Source organism: Pongo abelii, chromosome 13, assembly GCF_028885655.2.
Source record: "Pongo abelii isolate AG06213 chromosome 13, NHGRI_mPonAbe1-v2.0_pri, whole genome shotgun sequence".
Lineage (NCBI taxonomy): Eukaryota > Metazoa > Chordata > Mammalia > Primates > Hominidae > Pongo > Pongo abelii.
Genome location: NC_071998.2, coordinates 120,474,105 through 120,493,491, shown reverse-complemented (window position 1 = coordinate 120,493,491; position 19,387 = coordinate 120,474,105). Strand labels below are relative to the sequence as shown.

Below are 19,387 nucleotides of genomic sequence, written 5' to 3'. Positions count from 1 at the left end.
GTCCCTGGAGGAGCAGCCACGGAGCAGAGCACTAGGAACCCATGAAATCAGGCTGCAAGAATGAGCAAGAGCAGCAGAGAGGATTGTCAGGGTTACACAGATATTCCCGCGCCTCCACTCTGAGTCCTGGAAGCCACTTTCTGCTTCCCGCTAAGTGCCTGCCCCCCGCCCCTCCCCTGCCAGGTGTCAGGGTTAAGCGAGCTGGCTGTGGAGACAAGCCAGTCTAAGGTGCAGTCGCTTATCCTCTCTGAGCCTCAGCCTCCCGGCCTGTGAAATGGGCGTCGTAATGAAAGTACCTCTGCTGTAGATTCTATCACGAGGATTCACAGAGATGATTAATCGAGCAAAAAACTTAGTGGCGAGGACACAGCAAGTACTCAGGAAATAAACTAAGGAGAGGGTACTGGGGGCCATCACCCGGGACACAAGACAGAGAGACCCACTGTGCCACATTCTGGGGTCAGTTCTGGGAGAAGGCCCTGCCCCCTCCTCAAACCACGAGGTTCCACTCTCCCCAACGCACATCTCTCTCCCTCCTCTTCTCTGCCCCTTTGAGGCCACAGGACAGGCGCCCTCCCTCGTTTCTACCCTCCCGAGGCCAGCATTGTGACTGTGGGCAGCTCACTTAGCCCCAAGCATGTGTGTGAGTGCATGTGCGTGTGTGTGCTGTGTGTGTGCTATGTGTGTGTGCCGTGTGTATGTGTGTGTGTGTGCAGGGTGTGTGGGTGTGCGTGCGTGTGCATGTTTGTGTGTCTGTGTGTGCATGCATTTGTGTGTGTATGTGCAGGGTGTGTGTGCATGTGTGTGGGCATTTGTATATGTGAGTGCATTGTGTGCACATCATGTTTGTGTGTGCGTGTGTGCATATGTGGTGTGTGCAGGGTGTGTGTGTGTGAGCATGTGTATATGTGGGTGTGGGTGTGCACATCATGTTTGTGTGTGCACATGTGTGTGCATGTGTTTGTGTGTCTGTGTGCATGTGTGGTGTGTGCATGTGTTTGTGTATGTATGTGTGAGCATGTGTACATGTGGGTGCGTGTGTGTGCATGCATCATGTTTGTGTATGTGTAGGATGTGTGCGTGTGCATGTGTGTGTCTCTGTGTGTGTGTGATGGGCTAGCCAGTGTGGAGAGCGGAAAGAGGCTGGCTGAGAGGTCTGAGTATGAATCATACCCCGCTCCAGTCTGCCACTCAGTGGGAGGCCCCTGACTGGAAACGTCTTCCTATGCCTCAGTTTCCTCAACTGTATGACGAAGGCAATGACAGCACCTGAGCCCCCAAGGGGCTGGGTGGACACAGGACACAGATGTCAAGGGCCCTGCCTGGTGCCCTTTCACCAACACAAGGTCAGGAACTGAAATTCTAATTGGCCCCATTTTTTCAAAAAAATTAAACAGGAATGAAAAGGAGCTTGGGAGAGGAACTGAGGGCAGACAGCCGGGGTTCGCTGTGCTCTCCTACTCTCTCCTCACGTACACTTGAGAAACGATTTTTTGAGAAATGCTCTCAAAACGAAAACCAAAACTGCTTTGTTCCGTGCAAGTAGCATTAAGAATTCACTAGGGTGGGGAGTAGGAGGGGCACCAGTGCAGCCTGAGCTTCAGAACCAACTGCTGGAGAGTCTGGGAGCTGAGAAGGGGGACAGGCCCACCAGGGAGCACCAGGCGGTGGTGGGAGGCCTGGGAGCCAGACACTCTCCCCTCCCTCTAGGCCCCACCCCAAGCCTGGCTGACTTCCCTTATCCCCTCCTCGCAAGCTTGTTTATTTATCTGCTTACTTACTGCTTATTTGTTTCCATCTGGAATGCATGCACATGAGGCTCACGACGGCAGGGGCTGCTGTGGCACACAGTAGGCACTTAATATTTGTGAAAGGACCACTGAGCAAGTGAGGAAATGAATGAATGGTGGAAAGAGCCAGGGTGAAGCACAGCTGGCAAAGATGGATGAAGCTCAGACCAGAGGGTGGGACCCACATAGCAGCGAGAGAGGTGTGGCTCCAGGTGTGCAACTTCACTTCCCCAGGTCTCAGTCTGGGAAATGGGGACTGCAGTACCATCGCCTCGTGAGATCCTTTGGAGGATTAATGACAAATAATACATGTTACACGTTGTCCTGGGCCTGACACAACGGTGTCTACAGTTATTACTCATGGAGTGGGGAGTGGAGAGGAGAGAGGCACGTACGCCAGCTCCCACCACTCAAATGAAAAAAAAAATGAAAAAAAATTATAGGATTCCTAAGACTCAAGGAGCTTCTCACTCCTTAGAAATTCCCAGCTGAGCTGGGGAAGGGACAAAGGTCTGTACTGAGTGAGTTATAAACAACTCAGCCAGGAACGCTGAGCTGCCACCACCACACACACACACACACACACACACACACACTCTCACACATGTGCACACACATGCACACACACATGCACACACTCTCATACTCACATGCACACACACATACACTCACACACACACTCTTGCACACACACACTCACACACACACACACACCCCCCAGCCCGGCCCAGGATTAACTGTGGCCTGCCCAGGGTGCTCAGCTCCCAGCAGGATCTTGAGAAACGAGTAAAGAGCGCAGGGGAAGTTTCTGGTCTCAGCTCAGTACTAATCCCTTCACAGTGCCTCTCAACTTCCAAAGCACTTGTGAGTCAGGTGACAAATGAGGAAACTGAGGCCCGAGAGAAGCAATCCGCGTTCCCTAAGGATAACAGGGCTAATCTGAAGCTAGAACCCATTTCTCCAGCCCCCATCCCCCCAGTCTCCACTCTATCTGTTAGGCCACCCAGATGTGCAGAGCACTGAAGGACACCCCATCCTCACCCCAGAGCACCTCCCAGCAGGCTTGCCCTAAAAGCGCCAGCTGAGCCCTTGGCAGACATCACTAATCAATTGGAGCACCCAGGGCTCCAGGCAGACACCACTAGTCAATCAGATCTGGCTCCAAAGAATCAAGGATGCCTCAGCATGGCTCAGGGGAGTGAGATCTGCCTGCCCTGCTCCTCACAGTTTAGCACAGCCCCTACACGTTAGCCAGCATTCAGCCCATGGTGAATAAATAAATGAATGAATGAATGAATGAACAAATGGACACGCAGCCTTTGCCAGATGCTGGAGCAGGGACCCCAGATGTGAGATAGCACATCTGTACCCTATGCACACTCCATAGACAAGTGCAGAATTCACCCAGAGGACCGACAAACGGAAGAGCCTCATTCCTCTCCCGAAGCTCCCAGTGCCCCACCCCCACCCCCAGAGCCCTGTGACGTCTCCTTCCTTTCGGTGTGAACAGGCAAGTCACCCAAGCTCTCTGTGCCTCGGTTGCTCCATCCATGAAATGGGAATGATAACTGAACCTGCCTCAAAGGTTGGTGTGGGAATTCAGGGAGACTTGGTCCAGTGCCCGGTAAGAGCGAGAGCTCTAAGAAGAGCCAAACCACTGTCAGTCTTTCTCATTACACTTAAGGTCCCTGAAGCCAGGGCCACAGTAGCTTTCTGGGTACTAGGCCTATTGCCCAGGACTATGCTAGGAAAACACAGACAACGGCGAGGGGCGGGGGTCATTAACCTCCACCTGGGCCAGTGACAGGGTGCAAGTTCTGTGGGGCCAGTGGAGGCTACCCCAGCTCCAGGGCCCTAGCCTCATTCCCCAGTGTCCACCAGCTACAGCGCCACTGGCTCCTCAGCCTAAGAAAGAGAAGACTTAACAGTGACCCCTGTGGCCAGCCACACCCTCTGCCTTCCCTGCCACTGCCCGAATCCCTGGGTTTCGATCCCCACCCCTCTGGAACAAGCCACACTCCAAGCCACAGACACAGCGCACTAGGGCAGCTAGAGGCATGACCTGGAGGTGAGACGTCTGATTTCCAACCCCAGCTGTGGTCCCATGTCTTGAACACAGAGCACATCCCTCCTCTTCTCCAGACCTCAGTTTACGCATCTGGAAATTGAGGCTGGGGGTCAATCTGGTCTCCAGGGCCCTTCAAACTAGCAATGTTGTCTGCATCCTTAGGTTCATTGATTCACTCATGCCACAGGTGAGTTCCCACTGTGGACCCGGCCCTTGGCTGGGCCCCTCCGTTGCTGTTCTCGCTGCTAGAAGATCCCCCCTCTTCCTGGTCTCCAGGTCTCAGCTTCTCACTTCCCAGACCAGCCTTGGACCTTGGACCTGCCCTCCTCCAGCCCTGTCCTTCCAATCACAGACTTAGCTCTCGGTATTTTCTGGTCTACTTAGCTTGTCTGCTTCCCTCTGAATCGTGGCCTTCTGAAGGCAGAATCATGCCTTGTTCCCTGACCCATTCCCAGGGACTCCAGAGAAGGATTCTGGAAATATCTCTCAGGCAAATGAAAAATGAATGAATGTGTGAATTCCAAGTTTCTCTCCCCCTTCCTCCAACACAACACTCCAATACTGTTTTTTGCCTATGGACCTCTTCCCCAAGTCAACCCCCGGGAGCCAACAGGGCAAATCCCATTGTGGATCAGGAGCCTTCCTAACCGTGTCCCCTGCCGCCAAGCCCAGGAGAGCAGAAGGTGTCCACAGACATAGGTGCACTTGTGAAGTGTTAACTGCTCTGATGGAGGGCTGACACCACCTGGGGTTTGACGGGAGCCCAGGTCCCCAGCGGTTCCATGCCCTAGCTCCATGCTGCCCCAGCAGACACTCGGTAAATATTGAGGCATTAATTAACTTCCTCCAGGGACCAGTGACTCAGTGCCAGATGTAACCTCCCCAGCTCCAGGGGGAAAGGTGAGATCCCCAACCTTTCTCAGGTGTACAGAGAAATAAGGCCGGCCCTTCATCCTTGTCTCGTTTGGGCCTATCCCCTTCGTGGGGTGCAGATCTGAGGGTACCTTCTCCTGACATGTGTGCACATACATTCTCACACACATGCACACACTCGCTGCCCTGAACCATCACGGTCCCCTGCCCTGAACCTTTATGCATCCCAGCAGAAGCCTGGCACGCAAACCACCCATTCTATAAACATTTGTGAATTCCTACTATGTGCCCCCCAAGCCAGACCGCTCCCCCGGGCACCAAATAGTTCAGCTGTTCCATTGCCTCCTTCAGCAAGGTTTTTTGACGACAGCTGTGGCACCTCCCCTTCCCAGCCCACCTCAAAAAAGACCAAGGGTTTTTATGAAGCTGCACAACTGCTGAGCCCTTCCCATTAGCCGACTTCTCAGTTCTTGCGAAAGAGGAGGGACAGAGTGTGGACCCCCAAAAGACCCAGAGGATGGGGCCACCCAGAAGAGGCTGACCACTTCTCAGCTGGCCCCAGTGAATGAAAGGAACTTCAAAGATCCCCAAACTCACCTTGTGGGGGACTAGGAGGTGCCACGAGGAGCTGCCCACGTGAGGGGCCTGGTCCTTCTGCCCCCAACCTGTAGCTGGAAATCCACCTCCATCCCTGCCCTGTTTCCCCATCTGGGCCCCCAGAGTCATGTTCTGGGGTACAGCTCTGAATGAGGGGCTGAGGCTGAGACTGACATTTGCTTCTTTATGGGCCCTGGTCCCACAGCACTTGGCAGTAAAGTGGTGGGGGTCGATCAAACCAAGGTCACATTCACCAAGAGCTGGGCCCTGAGAATTGGCCTGGGCTCCACTGACAGTGGAAGCTGATTTGGAGGAACCTCTGGTGAACTCCCACCCTGGAAACCGATGGATTTGGGCTCAGATCCTGACTCCACCCCTTGCTGGTATGTGACCTCAAGCAAGGTACGTAAACACTTAGTTTCCCCCAATAAACACTGGGCCATGACAGAAAGAAGACCCAAAATCAGTGCTGATAATATTTTCTGGAGCTGTAGGCTTGCAATGTGCCAGACACTGTGGATCTCAGACTTCACTGTTGCATACAGAGTCCTCACAGCTGTAAAGCCGGTAAGAGCTCCCAGTTCCCTCTGCATGCTAGTGATGTCTCAAAGGTGAAATTCAAACATAAATAAAGTCTTTTTTTTTGAGACGGAGTCTCGCTCTGTTTCCCAGGCTGGAGTACAGTGGCGCCATCTGGGCTCACTGCAAGCTCCGCCTCCCGGGTTCACGCCATTCTCCTGCCCCAGCCTCCCGAGCAGCTGGGACTACAGGCGCCCGCCACCGCGCCCAGCTAATTTTTTGCAATTTTTAGTAGAGACAGGGTTTCACTGTGCTAGCCAGGATGGTCTCGATCTCCTGACCTCGTGATCTGTCCGCCTTGGCCTCCCAAACTGCTGGGATTACAGGCGTGAGCCACCGCACCCGGCCATAAATAAAGTCTTTGTGCGCCTTTAAGACAGGCACCAGGGAAGTGAAGGGCAGTGTGTTTTTACTTCTACGTGTTATCACCTGAGCAAGTTCCACAGTCCTGCAGGTCTGTATAACCAATAAAATGTAGGTAGGACATCCTTTATCTGAAGTCCCCTGAAATTGCAATCTTGGCTTCTCTGGGAGGAGGCCTGGAGAGGTGCTCAAACAGGGGCCCAAACCAGTTTGAGATTGTTCGAGGGGGCCACGGGGAAGGACAGAGCACCAGGCCTGGGGCCATGTGATCTTGGGCAAGTCTCACGCTGTCAGTGTCCAAGTTTCCTCATCGGAAAAATGAGGTAAACACCCGCTAACTCTATCTTCACTCTCAACGCCTGGTATGGAGTAGATGCTAAGAAACTTTTGCAGAAACCTTGGAAATTCTTAAGACTAAAGAAAGATCCAGAGACCACAGGGTGGGCTAGTGGGTCTCTCCATTCCCGCCAAGGGATGAAGTAGGTGCGGAGAACTCAGAAGGAAGCCCCAAAAAGCAGAGACTCAGAAGATCCCCTGAGGAGGAGATGAAGCAGCAGGACGTCTGCTCATGGGCCTCCCCTGGGTCCAGCCCCACAAAGTCCACCTATCTCTGGGAGACTCTGCAGACCTCGTTCTTCCTTCAGGGGTTCACTCATGGACCCTCCTCAGGCAAACCTCCAGACCACTTCCAAGAGCCTCCGGAGCTGTCTGGGCAGCCCCCACCCCAGGCACCTTTGAAACCCCTGGGAGCAGCAACCAGCCCCCTTCAGGCCTCTTGGTCCAGATAGAGCGCCCCCAGGAATCAGCAATCCTGTCCCTCTCTTCTCCTATTGTCTCAGTCCCCAGCTGGGAGGAGGTGGCCCCTGAAGGGTTCAGGATAAGAAGGAAAACTGTGTCAACAGAAGTTAAGTCGGTGAGTTCCCGGGCCTTTGGTATCCACCTCCCGTCTGGAGCGCAGGGTCCTGTCCCAGCTCCTAGCTCCGCCCCCTGGGAACTGTGTGGTTCCCCAAGTAACTCCACTCCTCCGAGCCTCAGGCCTCTCCTCTAGAAACGTTAGAGTGAGGCATTGGGGAGTTGCTGGGAAGGGCCTGCCCCATACTAGGCCCATAATAATAGTCCCTATTGTCATTATTATTAGTTAGGCACGAAAGGAAAGGTTACAGAGCTGGTGATTAGGACACTCAGCGTTTCGGCTCTCAGGACGCCTTTGAGCCTCAGCTGGTCGCGAGGTCCATACACTCCCTGGGTCATGCCTGGCCTCGGAACTCTCTCCATCAGAGAGGGTCAAAATTCACGATGTTTTGGTTTTTCCTGTCAGACAAATGGGGAGGACTTCCCTTCCGCAAGCATTCCCAGAGGCCCCTCGGCCAAAAAGTCAAGGAGTCAGGCCCTACATTCTCTGCGGTAGAGGGTAACCCCCAAAACCTCGCTCCTTTGATGTTCCCCAGTGTCAAGCCGGCGGCCCCACCAGCCTCCTATAGAGAGGCTTTGACTCCCGCGGGTCACTCGGGGGGCGACAGGTGGGCAGGTGGAGGCGCCGCGCGGCCGGGGGAGCGGTGAGCGGCGCGCACCTGCCGCAGGTGAGGCCCAGCCGTGCGGAAAGGGGAGGAGCCGTCGCCGCAGCACTCAGGTGAGCCGATCCCCGGCTCGCGGGACCTAACGCGAGGGCAGCCGCGGGGTTCAACGTGGCCGCTGCCAGGCGACCTATGCTGCAGACTGCGGCCCCGGCGGCTCCGAGTCCCGCGCGGCGCGGTAGCCCCAGCAGAACATTCGAGGCAGCAGCGGCTTTGGAGGCCCGGGGTCCGTTCGGTATTTGAATAGCACAAAGGAACCGCCTTGGTCTGATTGGCCAGCCGAGTAGCCCCGGGGCGGGCAGCGTCTGTCACTCAGGAGACTCTCAGAGCTCCTATTGGCTTTTCTCATGTGGGGCGGGGCCCGGGCACCCGGCTAAATAGCTGGGGCCGGGGCCGGCCGAGACTCATTGCTTTGGCGCCGTCTGGGGAGCGCGAGCCCGCGGGTGGCGCGCGGCGCATGGTGGCGGCTCCTCTCGGAGCGCAGCCGAACCGCTGACCCGGACTCCGTTACCCCTGCCCGGCGCTCCCCGGCAGCCGGCTGGAGGCAGAAACAGCAGAAGCGTTAAGAGCAGCAGCAGCGGCGGCTGCTCCGCCGCCGTCTCCGCGGGAGCATGGAGTGCGCCCTGGACGCCCAGAGCCTGATCAGCATCTCCCTGCGCAAGATCCACAGCTCCCGAACCCAGCGCGGCGGCATCAAGCTGCACAAGAACCTCCTGGTGTCCTACGTGCTCCGCAACGCGCGCCAGCTCTACCTGAGCGAGCGCTACGCCGAGCTCTACCGGCGCCAGCAGCAGCAGCAACAGCAGCAGCCGCCCCACCACCAGCACCAGCACCTAGCGTACGCGGCGCCGGGCATGCCGGCCAGCGCGGCCGACTTCGGCCCGCTCCAACTTGGCGGCGGCGGGGACGCGGAGGCGCGCGAGCCGGCCGCCCGGCACCAGCTGCACCAGCTCCACCAGCTCCACCAGCTGCACCTCCAGCAGCAGCTGCACCAGCACCAGCACCCGGCGCCCAGGGGCTGCGCGGCGGCAGCGGCGGCCGGAGCGCCCGCGGGCGGCGCGGGGGCGCTCTCGGAGCTGCCCGGGTGCGCCGCGCTCCAGCCGCCGCACGGCGCGCCCCACCGCGGGCAGCCGTTGGAGCCTCTGCAGCCGGGTCCTGCGCCGCTGCCGCTGCCGCTGCCGCCGCCCGCGCCCGCTGCGCTCTGCCCGCGGGACCCTCGCGCCCCGGCCGCCTGCTCCGCGCCCTCCGCGCCCCCAGGGGCCGCCCCTCCGGCCGCCGCCGCTTCTCCGCCCGCCTCCCCGGCCCCCGCCTCCTCCCCTGGCTTCTACCGGGGCGCATACCCTACCCCTTCGGACTTCGGCTTGCACTGCAGCAGCCAGACCACCGTGCTGGACCTAGACACTCACGTGGTGACCACGGTGGAGAACGGCTACTTGCACCAGGACTGCTGCGCCTCCGCCCACTGCCCCTGCTGTGGCCAGGGCGCTCCGGGACCGGGCCTGGCGTCCGCCGCCGGCTGCAAGCGCAAGTATTACCCTGGCCAGGAGGAGGAGGAAGACGACGAGGAGGACGCGGGCGAGCTGGGGGCCGAGCCCCCCGGGGGCGCCCCGTTCGCCCCCTGCAAGCGCGCCCGCTTCGAGGACTTCTGCCCGGACTCGTCCCCGGACGCGTCCAACATCTCAAACTTGATCTCCATCTTTGGCTCCGGCTTCTCGGGGCTGGTGAGCCGACAGCCGGACTCCTCGGAGCAGCCGCCGCCGCTCAACGGGCAGCTGTGCGCCAAGCAGGCGCTCGCCAGCCTCGGCGCCTGGACTCGAGCCATTGTCGCCTTCTAGGGACCCCCGAGGGCACAGGGACCCGGGGCCCCGCGGGGCTGGGGCCAGACAAAGACTCGGCAAAGGGGCGAGAGGAGGGAACGAGCGGGCGCCGGGCCACTCGGGGCTGAGCTGGGGGCGAGCGGGGGCAGGCGGCTGATGTTTTATAAATTGTAAAATAAAAAAAGAAATCTAAAATCTTGGACTTTATTTTTGCAGAGAGAAAACGCCTATTTAAGTATGCTTTGTGTTTCTCCTACTCTTTTTTTTTCTTTTTATTGTAGTGATTGCAGTGGTGTTTAGCGAGGAGCCTGCCACGTGAGGGAGGGCTGCTGCCCGGAGGAGGTGCCGGGCAGCCGGGGGCGAGGCAGGGCGCCCTGGCGGCCGGGGCGCGCCGGGGGCGCAGCGCAGGAGGGCGCGGGACCCGGGAAGCCGATTCCAATCAGTTGTCAGACCCGGGAAGCCCGACGTTCCGCTCTCCTGAGTCCCTCTGTGGGGTGAGGAATGGGGTCTTGTGAAATTCTGAGCAAAAACAAAGGCAAACTCTATCTCCGAAAGGGACGTTTGGGTCACATTTCCTCTCTGGGGGCGGACTCCAAAGTTCTCAAAATGAGAAGGCAGAAATGAAAACACTTCAACTTTTTTTTTCTTTTCTTCCCGGGGAGGGTGTCTTGAACCCCTCTTCTCCCCGCCCCTCTGGCTCCATTCTCCTCCCCTCCTCCACCCGTCTCCCGGACTCGGGGGTGGCGGCTGACACCCCGACACTCTCGGACACTGTTTGGGTAAGGGGGTGGGGGGCGGGCACGGCGAACTACATTTCCCATCATGCCCAGCACTGCGGTCCTCACTAAACAAAAAAGGAAGTCAATTCCTTCACCTGGATCCCCGGCGGCCCCGGGGGAGGGAGGGGCCGGGACCGCCGACTGCGTTGGAGACTTTGCACTAAGTTCCTGGTCAGCTGTGGTGTTTGTGTATGTGCTTCTAAGTTGCACTGCCTTGGTTCAGCCTTCGGTTGCATTTTATGAAACCAGCATTGTTCGAGCCCGTGAGAACCCAGTCTTGTGTCTTCAGCTCGATAGATTTGTTTAATTTAAAGGCCTTTTGTTGTAAAAAGGTGGGGTTCGTCTGCAGCCCCTCTGGTTCTCTGCCATCAGCACCGTGTGGACTCCAAAACAAGTTGCCAATCCTTCCTTTCTCGGCCCTGTTCCCTTATTACCCTGTATTTTTGTGCATACTGAATTGTATATCACCGGGTAAAACTGTTCAGATTGTTTAAATTTATAATCTTAATAAAAAGTCGATTACAGAAGATGGTGGTACCTTGTTTTCAGATCTGTCTGGGGGCGTCAGAGAGGATAGAGAGGTGCGGTGAGAGACCCCCCCCACCCCCATGTAAACCCCAGTTCTCTTGGGCCTGGGCGGGCGGGATCTACCCACATCCGCAAGGTCGGCGGTGGGAGAAAGGGGGTGATGTTAGTGGCTGGGGATGAAGCGGGTGCTGCGCGTCTCTCGGCCGCCCACGCTCCAGGGGGGTCCTGTCCCCCACGGGAACTGGCCGCCCCGGGGTCTCCAGCGGGAAGCGGAGCCAGCCTCCAGCACATTTCCTGCCCAGGCAGAGGCGCAGGGCCTGGTCGGCCTCGAGTCTGAGCTCTCTGTGGCCGGGGAAAGCAGCCGGGGGATGCCGGGGGCTTCAGGGCCACCCGCACTCCCTGCCCTGCGCCTCCGCCCGCACGTCCGCATGTCTCGGGCTGCAACTTGGGGAAGTTTTTTCCTTTTCTTTTTCCCTTTTTTTTTTTTTAAGTTGAGTTTGTTATCACTGCTCGGTGCCACTTGGTGGTGTGCTGGCGGCGTCTCCCTCCCTCCTCGCGCCCCTCCCCTCTCCCTCTCCCTCCCTCCCACCCGCCGCTCTTCCCTCCCCAGTGGATGGAGGGAGGAAGGCTCCCAGCGCGCGCTCCCCTCTGACCACCTACGGAATGACCTCAGAGTGGGAGAATGTGCCAAGGCCCGGGGGAAGCTCGCGTTCTCCCCACTGGAAACAAATCCACATCTGGAGCCGCGGCTTGGGCCCGGGGGCGCGCGGGATGGTTCCAGCTTTGCAAAGAGGGGTTAGGAAAGAAAGAAGGAGAAAAAGAAAGCAAAGTGGCAGCCTGCTGGCTATTTGCTGCCAACTCCCCACAGCTCCTCGCTCTCGCTGGCTCCCTCGCCCCCACACTGCCCTCGCCGGTGCGAGCCTCGCAGCCACCCCGCAGGACGGCTCGCGCCCCCCACCCGAGCCTTCGCGCCTCCCGCGGCGACAGGAGGGGCTGCCGCCAAGAGGCCCCCCAGCCAGACTCCGAGAGGCGGACGCAAGCCCGTCCCCGGGGACTGCTCGGCTCTGGATCCCGGTGTCGCGCGAGGCGAAGTTCTCGGGGACACTCTCCAGAACGCGGGGGTCCGCGGAGGTCCGCAATGGGGGTGGGGAAAAAGGAGGCTCTGGGGGCGTGAGTCGCGGGGAGGAAAGGCACCTTCACTCCCAGGGCTGCTTCATCGGCCTCCCACGGGAAGAGTCTGGAGCTGCCGAGGAGGGGGAACAGTGCGTCTCCTCCCTCCCCGTTTCCCCCTGCAAGTCCAAGGAAATCGCGGTTGGCTGCACGGTTTTGCTTCAATCCACGAAGCCAGTTGCCAGGGCTCCCCCTAGCGCCGCTTCGGGCGCGCTGCAGTGGCTGGGGCTGGGAGTGGGCGAGGCTCGGCGGGGGCGGCGGGGGCGGCGGGGCTGCCGGGGGCCGCTTCGCGTCCACCCGGGGAGCTGCGCGAAGTCTGCACCTCGCCCTTGCCTGAGCTGGGCCCCGGGGCCGCGTGCGTCCCCATTCCAGGCCCGCGTCGAGGAGGGGCACGTGGTCGGCCCCCTTTGTTGGGAGCTGGGCACTGGAAGGGACCGGCCAAAGGGTTTGGGAATTCCCCACCCGCCCCAGGGATCCCTATGGTAAAGGAGAGTGGATGGTGGGGTGCGAAATAAGATCTCTGAACTCAGCAGGACCCCAGACGAGGGCTCTCCTCTCCTCTGCCGGGTGATCTGAGCCTAAGCCGCACACTGGAATCTAGCAAAGCCAAGGGATGGGATGGGGCGCTCTGGGAGCACCCTAAAGAGAGGTGCCCTTCCCCCTCCCTTATCTTCTCGGGGCCCAAGGACCTGGGCAGCCCCACAAAGGGTTAGTGCCCTGAGTATAATTCCCCTTGACCCAAAACGCAACCCACTGGCAATCTACCCGTCTCACCAAGACATTCCACACAAAACTGTAACAGGCTGCACAGCCTTGATTCTACACTACACCCCACACTGAGGGCCACACCCAGCCACACACTGTCTCCAACACTTGATCCTAAGCTGCATCCTCACCCCACTCACAACCCCTGGGGCCACTGGCACAGGAGGAAATATAGCAGCCTAGAACATCCAGAGAGACCGATGTTCCCGTGCATAGCACAAGTGAGAGGCTGGGTCCGGGAGGCGGGTGGATGGGGTTGCCTGGCCATGGGGGTCGTCTGAAAGGGGGATGGGGTCAGGCGGGCAGGCAAACCAGGAGTCCATCTCAGCTCCACAGACAAGCCTCTCTCCCTCCACAAAAAGACCAGTGGAGCCCCCAGACAGGATTTAGGGGTGCTGCTTAGGGAGGTAGGGGAATTAGAAGAGGCTGGGTGCCCGGGGGATGACAAGGGGGAGCTTCCAGAGAGCAGCAGCTCTAGAAGCAAGAGCTCCAGCAAGTCCCTGGTCCTCCTAGGTTAACCAGCTCCCCCCAACACACTCCCCCAGGCTCCTAGGACACCACAGGTCCAGCTGCCCTTGATACGTGGTGTAGGGCTGAGCCAGGCTCCAAGCTGCGCTCCCAGCAACATGGAGCTGCTGGGATGACAGCCCAGAGCCTCGGAGCTGCAGGCTGCCCTCCAGGAAGCCAGGGGTGGGGATGCCTGGGGCTCCCAGGAGAGTCACTGCGCAGGGCACTGAGATCTGGGTGCTATGTGTGTGTGTGTTACAGCAAGAAAGATGGAGTGTGTGTGACTGTGTGTCCCTCTGGCACAGGAGATGCACACCAGGAGCTGTCCCTCCAATCATTGGACAATATTTACGAAGCTCCCATTTGGTGCTTGGCCTATGTGAGGCACTAATCTGACCACAGCGAACAATAGCAGCAAATGACGAGAACAGCAAGCCCCTCTCTCTAGATTAGCTTGTTTAATTTTTCCAGCTACCCTCTGAGGTAGAGACTGTAAGCATCCTCATTTCAGAAATGAGAAACCTCGCCCAAGGTCACACAACTGAGAGGTGGCCAGTTTCTACTGCTGGAGCTCACAGTTTAGTGGGTAAGAATTTGTAACATTACATTGCGAGCTGGCAAATGATTCTGAGGTTAGTCACATTGATAAGTCCCAGCTGAACCGAAACTGGGTTCTGGGATCTCTTCATCCCTGAACTAGCTGGTTGGGAACACACACCTCAACCCCAATACTTCATGCTGCAGTTTCCAGGAACAGGGATGAAGAGACACCCAGCACAGTGGTGTCTGTACCCACCTCATCCAAGGCAGAGCCCTGTTTCCTGAAGACTCACTTGTGGTAGGGGACAGCAGCACCACTGGCATCAGCATGGGCAAAAGGTGGGATTTCTTGACTCAAGGTGGGCAGGGCTACAGCTGGCTTCAGGCACAGCGGGATCCAGGCACAGATCTTTTCCAAGATGCTCTCTCTCCATCTCCTGTGACTTTCTTCTTTGAACTCAAGCTTCACTGTAGCCACAGGAGGCAGCTCCTGGCCTCCAATTCTCATAGCTTTGCTACCCAAGAGGGACTGCCTTCTTCCCTTATTTTCAACTCAGAAAATCCCAGGGAAAACAAAAGCATTGGCCGGGTGTGGTGGCTCACGCCTGTAATCCCAGCACTTTGGGAGACTGAGGTGGGCGGATCACCTGAGGTCAGGAGTTTGAGACCAGCCTGGCCAACATGGTAAAACCTCATCTCTACTAAAATTACAAAAATTAGCCGGGTGTGATGGTGCGCACCTATAATTCCAGCTACTCGGGAGGCTGAGACTGGAGAATCACTTGACCCCAGGAGACGGAGGTTGCAGTGAGCCAAGACTGTGCCACTGCACTCTAGCCTGGGCCACAGAGCAAGACTCCATTTCAAAAAAAAAAAAGAAAGAAAGAAAAGAAAATCCCAGGGAAAGGCTGTAATGTCCTAAGTGTACAGCCAGGACATGAGGGGTGGTTAGTAGCTAGCACCCACCGGGAGCTCACAGAAGCTTCTCAGAAAAGGAGGGTGGTCGGTACTGGCTGGCAGACCCAAGACGTCCTTCAGAGAGAGGGGCTGCAAGCCGAGCTAAGGGAGGTGTCTTCCAGTGGAACTCGGAGCAGAGACATGGCTGCTTCAGAACCTGGGAGACAATGCGGTCAACACAGCACTGGAAGGGGAACACCCTCCCTGCTCCTGGCCAGGATAAAGAGGCTCCAGGGCCATCGGGTGCCTCCCAGTTTTGTCACTCAGGAATCACCAGGGGAGGGGACACCGAACAAGGGGGCTGGATTTTTCCAGCAGGCTCCATGGCCAGGGCAGCAACAGGGGCCACCCTCAGGGAACTTAGGGCAGGGATAGCTGCAGGGAGACCGAAGCAGAACCTGGCTGGGAGCTCACATGTGGCTCCTCAAGGGACTCCCAGATATAAATGCAAAGGCTTCAGGGCAGGTCAAGATGCTAGCCAGCAGGATAGGGCTGGAGTGGCCGCAGGAAACGTTAACATGGCCACCAGGATGTCCCCAGCTGGTAGGGCCTGGGGACGTCTGGGGTACAGGTGACCTTAGCTATTCATACGTTTAGAGGAAAAAAGACTGAATACAAGTTCAAAAACGCTGAAATGGTTATTACTAGGTGGCCAATTAAAGGAGACCTTTATTTTATCATTCATACATGTCTATATTTTCCAAATTTTCTACAATAAGCATGTATCACCTTTGTATTTACAAGAAAAATGAACAGTACATCAGAGAAAAATGTGACATGACAGGTGCTACAATCAATGTCCAGTGTTCTACGGAGCAGAGAGGAGGGAGCAGCTAGGTCCAATCTGGCTGGGGGAAGGCTCAACCCCTGAGAAACAGTCCGCTACCTGACAGCCTTGGTCAACGGGAATCCACACTCCTGTCCTCTGGTTTTTTTTTTAAGAGGTGTGAGACAAAACAACAAGCTCAGCTCCAGGACATGGCTGAGGAGCACTGTGGAGGGAGTCTCGTTCCTTCTCCTCTCTCATCTCTGACTGCTGTCTCAGCCCCACCCAGTCCCAGCCATCAGTCGCCACTGATTTGCTCAGAGTCACAGGATTACGTGGCAAGGTGGACAGGAAGAGGCAAGCGTACTCAGGAAATATTTTCAGAACTTGGGCTGAAACTAAAGAGGAAGAGGCAAAGCTCAGTGGACAGAGCACTGGACCAGGAGTCCAGAGACCCAGACACAGGTTCTGGCTCAGCCATAGACTTACCTTGGGCCCTGGGATGAGTCACTTCCCTAAGGGGCCCATATTCCCTCATCTGTAAAGACAGAGTGAGAAGAGAGAAGGTTCTAAGCCAGCTCTGTTATTCCAAGAGTCAGAAAAGAAACCATTGCTTCCAGCTTTCTGATGACCTGAGGCTTTGTGTCCCATCCGAGTAAGAAAAACACAGGTAGAGGCTGGGCACGGTGGTTCACACCTGTAATCTCAGCACTTTGGGAGGCCGAGGCAGGTGAATCACAAGGTCACAGGTTTGAGACCAACCTGTTCAACATGGTGAAACCCTGTCTCTACTAAAAATACAAAAAATTAGCTGAACGTAGTGGTGGGTGCCTGTAATCCCAGCCACTTGGGAGGCTGAGGCAGGAGAATCGCTTGAACCCGGGAGACGGAGGTTGCAGTGAGCCAAGATCGTGCCACTGCACTCCAGCCTGGGTGACAGAGTGAGGTTCCATCTCAAAAATAAAAAATAAAAAAGAAAAGAAAAACACAGGTAGAAGGACCATGGTGATATCCAAAAGAAAAATGCATGCATATATATATATATATATATATATATATATATATATATATATTTTTTTTTTTTTTTTTTTTGAGACAGAGTTTAGCTCTTGTCACCCAGGCTGGAGTGCAGTGGCACAATCTCGGCTCACTGCAATCTCCACCTCCCAGGTTTAAGCAATTCTCCTGCCTCAGCCTCCCGAGTAGCTGGAATTACAGGCACGCGCCACCACACCTTGTTAATTTTTTTATATTAGTCGAGACGGGGTTTCACCATGTTGGCTAGGCTGCTCTCAAACTCCTGACCTCAGGTGATCCATTAGCCTCGGCCTCCCAAAGTACTGGGATTACAGGCGTGAGCCACTGTGCCGCCTATATTTACGGATTGTTTAACTGAACTAGATATAAAATGGATACCAATAAATGCATTTACTCCAATAAAAAAGAAAAACACAGGTACCAATATCAAATTCCATGTCTACCTGTGAGTGTGGTTATCTGCCTGTTTCATTCATTCAATAAATGCATTCAGGCAAGGCCCGGTGGCTTACACCTGTAATCCCAGCACTTTGGGAAGCCGAGGCAGGAGGCTAGCTTGGGCCTAGGAGTTCGAGACCAGTCTGGGCAACATGGTGAGACCCTGTATCTACAAAAAATAAATTAGCCAGGCATGGTGGTGCCTGCCTGTAGTCCCAGCTACTTGGGAGGCTGAGGCAAAAGGATGGCTTGAGCCCAGGAGGTCGAGGCTGCAGTGAGCCATGATTGTACCACTGCACTCCAGCCTCAGTGACAGTGAGACCTTGTCTCAAAAAATAAATATACATACATTCATCCATTCAAATATTTATTGAGTACCTATATATGCCAGGCACTGTGCTAGGCACCAAGGATGCAGCCACGAACAAGACAAAGGGCCCTGCCCTCATAGAGCTTATACTCTAGTGGTGGGAGGAGGTGTGCAGACAATACACAATGCAACAAACAAGTAGATAAGTGTTTCAGGAAAATAAACACAGTGCTAGAAAAAATGGTAAGGGCCGGTGGCTCACGCCTGTAATCCCAGCACTTTGGGAGGCAGAGGCGGGCTGATCAATTGAGGCCAGGAGTTCAAGACCGGCCTGGCCAACATGGTGAAACCCCGTCTCTACTAAACATACAAAAATTAGCCTAGTGTGGTGGCACGTGCCTGTAATCCCAGCTACTCGGAAAGTGAGACAGGAGAATCACTTGCACCTAGGAAGCAGCTGCTGGAGTGAGCCAAGATCACAGCACCATTGCACTCCAGCCTGGATGACAGAACGAGACTCAAAAATCAAAAAAAAGAAAGGACTGGTTGGAGGGGGAGGGGGTGGGGGTGGCACCAGTTTAGATGTTTTGATCAGAGAAGGTGATATTTCAACTGACACCTGAACAGATCAGCTCTATTAGTATACAACAGGCTATGCTGCAGTAACAAATTAATCCTTACATCTCAAAGATTTAACACAAGGATTTCTTTCTCTTTTAAGATCTCCAGCAGGTAGAAAGGATTTGTTTCTTGACCATGCAAAGTCTGAGTCAGGCTGCCAGGTCTCCTAGGCTGCTGCCCTCCATGCGGTGACTCAGCAATTCAGCCTGCGTCTATCTCAACACAAGCCTTCCAGAATCTCCACCGTGGCACAGAATGACAGCTGGGGGGTCCTGCAAGGGCTCTTCGGGGCCTCAGCCTGGAAGTGATTCTCCTCACTCACATTCAGAGCACATTGGCCAGAATGAGTCCCAGGCCCTCATCTAACTGCAAGGGGGCTGGGAAAAGCAGTTTTCTTGGGTAACTTGGAAGGAAAGGCAAGTACACATGGATGAGTGCTAGAAGTCTCTACCATAGCAGCTGGACAAACAACGGTGGAAGAGCATTCCAGGCAGAAGGAACGGAAAGGGTGAAGACTAAACACATGAGGCCAGGCGCGGTGGCCCACGCCTTAATCCCAGCACTTTGGGAGGCCAAGGCGGGCAGATCACCTGAAGTCAGGGTGAGACTAACCCGGCCAACATGGCGAAACCCTGTCTCTACTAAAAATACAAAAATTGGCTGGGCATGCTGGTGTGTGCACCTGTAATCCCAGCCACTTGGGGGACTGACAGAGAAGAACTGCTTGAACCCGGGAGGCGGAGGTTGCAGTGAGCCAAGATCACACCATTGCACTCTAGCCGGGGCAAGAAGAACAAAACTCCGGCAAAAAAAAGAAAAGAAAAGAAAGGAAAGAAAGAGAGAAAGAGAAAGAAAAAAGAAAGAAAGAGAAAGGAAGGAAAGAAAGAGAAAGAAAAAGGAAGGAAGGAAGGAAGGAAGAAAGAAAGAAAGAAAAGAAAGAGAAAAGGGAAGAAAGGAAGGAAGGAAGGAAGAAAGAAAGAAAGGAAGGAAGGAAGGAAGGAAGGAAGGAAAGAGAAAGAAAAGGAAGGAAGGAAGAAAGAAAGAAAGAAAGAAAGAAAGAAAAAAAGAAAGAAAGAAAGAAAGCGAGAGAATAAATTTAGCATGTTCACAGAACTGGCTGAGGGAGAGAGCAAGTGGGAGAGGCAGGAGATGGGGCCAGAAAGAAAAGCAGGAGCTGCCCAGATTGTATTCTAATCACAGTGGATGAGAGTTCCATCCGGGGCATCAGTCAGAGCTGGATTCCGATCCCAGCTTTGCCCCTGTAGGATCGAGAGAGCAGCCTGACTTTTCTGAGACTCAGTCTCCTC

The 19,387-nt window shown here is 55.8% G+C and overlaps 1 protein-coding gene across 1 annotated transcript; it reads left to right on the top strand.

Annotated features, from left to right (window-relative positions):
- Positions 1–8,232: 8,232 nt before the first annotated feature.
- Positions 8,233–10,967, top strand: IER5L (immediate early response 5 like). Its single transcript, XM_024252896.3, has one exon. The coding sequence runs from the start codon at positions 8,456–8,458 to the stop codon at positions 9,677–9,679; it is 1,224 nt and encodes a 407-aa protein (XP_024108664.3). The 5' UTR covers positions 8,233–8,455; the 3' UTR covers positions 9,680–10,967.
- Positions 10,968–19,387: the final 8,420 nt, after the last annotated feature.